The sequence below is a fragment of the Fusarium oxysporum genome, chromosome 6 (genome assembly GCF_000149955.1).
Source record: "Fusarium oxysporum f. sp. lycopersici 4287 chromosome 6, whole genome shotgun sequence".
Classification (NCBI taxonomy): domain Eukaryota; kingdom Fungi; phylum Ascomycota; class Sordariomycetes; order Hypocreales; family Nectriaceae; genus Fusarium; species Fusarium oxysporum.
The window spans coordinates 789,608-793,941 of NC_030991.1; the positions used below are offsets into that span (position 1 = coordinate 789,608).

At 46.6% G+C, this 4,334-nt stretch overlaps 1 protein-coding gene across 1 annotated transcript; it reads right to left on the reverse strand.

The window, feature by feature from the left end:
* Positions 1-3,402: 3,402 nt before the first annotated feature.
* FOXG_19640 (uncharacterized protein) lies at positions 3,403-3,645 on the reverse strand (the record flags this gene model as incomplete). The annotated part of the gene is made up of 1 exon (XM_018399901.1): positions 3,403-3,645. The coding sequence occupies one exon, from the start codon at positions 3,643-3,645 to the stop codon at positions 3,403-3,405; it is 243 nt and encodes an 80-aa protein (XP_018244386.1).
* Between the last annotated feature and the right edge of the window lie 689 nt (positions 3,646-4,334).

The window sequence follows — 4,334 nt, forward strand, 5'->3', positions numbered from 1 at the left end:
CTTGAGTAGCTAAAGCACTTCGGCCGGTGTATAAGGAAGTGATCAAATAGTCGCTATCGTCTTTTATACCTTGATAGGCACGAAAGTCACTACTTAGCAGACTTTAAAATATATTGCGAAGAACACAAGATCATTGCGCTTTATATGCCGCCCCATTTGTCTCACCTGCTTTAACCACCTGGTGTTGCGTGCTTTGGGCCGCTCAAGAAGGCTTACGGTTGAAAAATAGAGCATCTGATCAGACGCTTCATAGCCCACGTTTCCAAGACCGAGTTCTTTCCCGCCTTCTATGCTGCATTTCAAGCTACTATGACAGAAGGAAATATCAGGGCTGCCTTTAGAGGGGCCAGATTTATTCCTATTGACCCGGAAAGTATAGTCTCGAAGCTCGATATACAGCTGCGGACTCCAACGCCGGTTGAAGAGGAGGTCGGTCCCTCGACCCCTTGGGTTTCGAAAACGCCAAAGACCGTACTTGAGGCCTAATATCAGTCTGAATACCTCCAAAGGCGAATAAGCAGGCATCATAGTAGCTCACCAGAGTCAATTTTGGCAGCCTTAAAGTCTCTTTTGAAGGGAACACAGGCAATGATGCATGAAAATGCCTTATTGAGGTCTGAGGTCCACGCCTTTCGACATGCGAATGAGATACTAAGCCGGCAGCGGAGGGCAAAGAGAAGTCGGCTACAGAAAAGAGGGATGATTACAGTAGATGAAGGAAGGGAAGAAATTGATCAGATAGATGTTGATGCGCAGGTAGGGGGCCGATCGTCGAGAGGTGGTGGTCAAGGTCGGCGCAAGCGAAGGAAAGGCGCTGTGGATCATGCGGCAAGACTGGGCATAACGCAAGAACATGTCAGATAGTTGTTGCAGTATGTAAAGGTTAGTATAGCGATTAATTTTAATTGATTAGATGGTTTGTTGTGTTTTCCGGTGATTTCTATTTTGATAGCTGAAGAAAAGTGTTCCGTTCACTTGTCTGTTTCACTCGCTTATCATGTACGTTACCGTTTTGGTTACATGCGCAAGTTTAGAGAATATAATAAGCATCTTACAATAGTTATAGACTAAGAGCAGCGCATCAAGATATGTAGAATAATATAGTGTTTTTTTTTTCTTTGTAGATTCTATTGACACATTGTCCTTCAAGCCAGTATGTTGCTACTGTCAGCCTAATGAGCCCTTGATCTTGCCAAGGACAGTGATTATGCCTCTTTGGGCACATCTTGATATCGCTGGCTGACTAAATGGCGAAAGCCTGGTTAGCTGGTATTCATCCACAAAAAAGGCAGATTTCTTTCACATGCCAACCATTGACGTAGGGTTGGGCACGAGATCCACTTCGGGCCGGGCATTCGACACCATAGTCTTTTTGACTAATTTTGAGGATGACGTGGCGAGATGGCGAGACAGTGGGACAGGCCATGTCCATCAGATCATAGGGCGGATCCAGCCCGAGAGGACATGACGCTCTTAACCCTAACTAAAAATGCAAGGCCAGGCTATACAGGACCTACCATGTTTGAAATCATTTCAAGCACATAAAGCCCAGTTGGCTGATTTTGTGCTCCTGCTTTAACGGTACAGACCCTTTGATTCGCCCAACACGTAGAAGGCATGCCTGCAATAAGCAATACCCCTCCCGCTACCACTCCGAACCCTGATAACCAGGATTTATACTATATACTACTCGGATGGCTCCCAATCATGACTATGCCACTTTTGCTTGTGGTATTTTTGTTTCTCCTGTCTATTCCCAGGTATATATTCCTAGACGACTCCAAACTGATCCTTATTCAGTCGCTTAATAGCAATATAGATTATATGGGCTAGTGAGATATGGCAGGACTGCAGCCACAGAAGGGTCCAGCAGCTCTGGGGGATCTGCATCGACAGAGTCCACCAGCAGGGATTTGCCTCATCTAGATGCTATTGCTCCACCAAAAACAGGCAAAGAGATGAGACGGGAGCTTACAGACGGAGCCCACGTCTCATGGGCGATGATGAGTTCGGACATGGCATGGTACGTCCTCTTGACTCCTCAGTTATTGCAAGAAGCACTTGACTGATCCCTCATCTCCCCTCTTAGTGCCATCTGTCTAGAGGGTATTCAGGATACTGATATGGTTCGCCACCTGGTGTGTGAGCATACTTTCCACGCAAATTGTATTGCTACGTGGTACCTTGCGAAACATGATACATGCCCCATATGCGCAGTTAATTTTGCATCATCCAAGCCTGTGCTGCAGGCGGCAAGCCAAGCGCATGTATCAGATCATCGGGCAGATGATGCTTCTACATTAGGGCATGTGTAGGCTTGTATTATACATATTCATTGTCCACTTTGCGATTCCAGCATTCATGCATAGAAGGCCAGGCTATCCTGGTTTTTTCCACGCCTTGACTAGTAAACCTCAAATTGGATCACTTTTAGGATCACGAAGCGGTAAAATTGCAGACGGAGTACGTTAAACAAAAGTCTGTGGCCACAAATGCAACTTTTTGTTTATATCTAGCCTAGTCTTTTTTCACCATGCCTTGTTACATGATAGATCCCTCCTTGCCTGAGTTTGTGTTACATTTAGTCTTCTGAACCTTAGGTTCTAGTTCTGGACCCTAATAACTGAGACTTGACTACCATAAACACGGCCTGCTAGCACAAGGACAGTCAAGTGTCAGGGTCTGGCGGTAGGGTAAGTCGAACTTTGCATTTAAGCATGATACAACTGTAAATGTCGTAAATGTCAATGCATAATTGCTCACCGATCTTATTGGATTGCGGTGGTCAACTTGCTCGTTCTTGCGCCCTTGCCATCATAGACCAGCAATCTTTTTGGGTATGTGCACCTTCTGTTACAGACGGGAGCTCTTGCTTTAGCTGATCTTTGATGGTGTATCAACTGACCCAGATTAATGTTACAAGCAATCGGCACTGGTACCTCCTCGGTCTACTCGCTGCTTATCTACGGGACACAAGCTAAAAAAGGACACTTTTTAGGTATGGCTAGCTTACAAAGTTGCGTCAATTAACCCTCCTATACGAAAGCCAGTAAGTGTTGTCCTTAAACCTTCATCAATTTAATTATCGAATCCAGTGCACACACGAGCTATAAATCACAGACCACGCAACCTCAATTCAAGGGGGCTTTTATCCGGACTTGATTTTTCCTAACCAACCATCAAAGCCTGACTAAGCTCTTTAATTTTGCATGAAAGCTGTTTGTTTTCTTCCTCCAAAGCCAAAATGCGCTGCCTCGCAGCATCTAAAACATCGCCTCTGCTGAAGCAATAGTTCGTTTCCAAAGACTTTGCCTCCCCTGGTCTCTCGTCTTCCCGCCGTGAGGCTTGCAGTACCGTGAGCAACTTGTCGAAGCGCAGATTCAAACGGGTCCGGTACTGCTTCTAGACGTTATTGTGGCACTCGCGAGCTTGCTGGGTTTTTGGGGCAACGGCTGGCTTCACTCGGAATCTCTTTGGCTTGCGAGATGCTGAACGCAATTTGACCGCTTGGCGAGCGGCTGGGGCACCTCCCCTGTTTTGGTGGTTGTCGTCGCAGTTGTCCTTGCTGCCATTTTCCTCGGACAATCGTGTCGCGATTGTCTTCTCATCTGTGCCAGACGTGGCATCGGCGGAATTTCCTTCCATGCTCTCTGATCCTGTCCGACTTCGTCACTGCCTACAGGTGGGCTAATGTAGGAGAAGGCAAGATCTGACGAGCACGGTTCGATAGGGGAGGAAGTCGTCAAGAGTTGAAATGTCGCAAATGCTGGATTGGCGTAAGCTATTGAAAGATCGTATGACTTGATTCTACATGAAGTGTCGGTGAAAAGGGTGTCTAAGATGCATGAGCGTCAAATGAGACATTATGACGCTAGGGCGCTTCTTGCCTTGATGGAATTGATTGCGGATAGAGTCGAAAGACGGCTATGGGTTGTCAGCGATGGCCACTACGAGGAATGTTGGATGCTATAAGGTCAAAAGGATGATTCGGACGCAATAGCAGAGGGGCGAAGGTGGAAGCAAATTAAACGTCACCTAAAGGTGGAACTGAGTTGCTAGCTTCCTCTACGCACCTCGAACAGGCTGTCTTTTTGTGTCCCAGTAGAGCCCACTAAGATCGGTCGCTATGTGCTCTGGGTGGTAAAATTAAAAAAAAGAACTTGGGCGCTATAGTATTGCTATCCACCGGACGATGTTGATGGTTTGCTCAAGTGTCATATTTATGCTCCTCCCATCCATTCGCTAAGCCGCAAGTTTCTGTAACCGGGCTGGGCTATTCCCACCATTCTGATAAATCGACCCAGGTGGCGTGATGGTGCAGAGTCTTGGAGTGT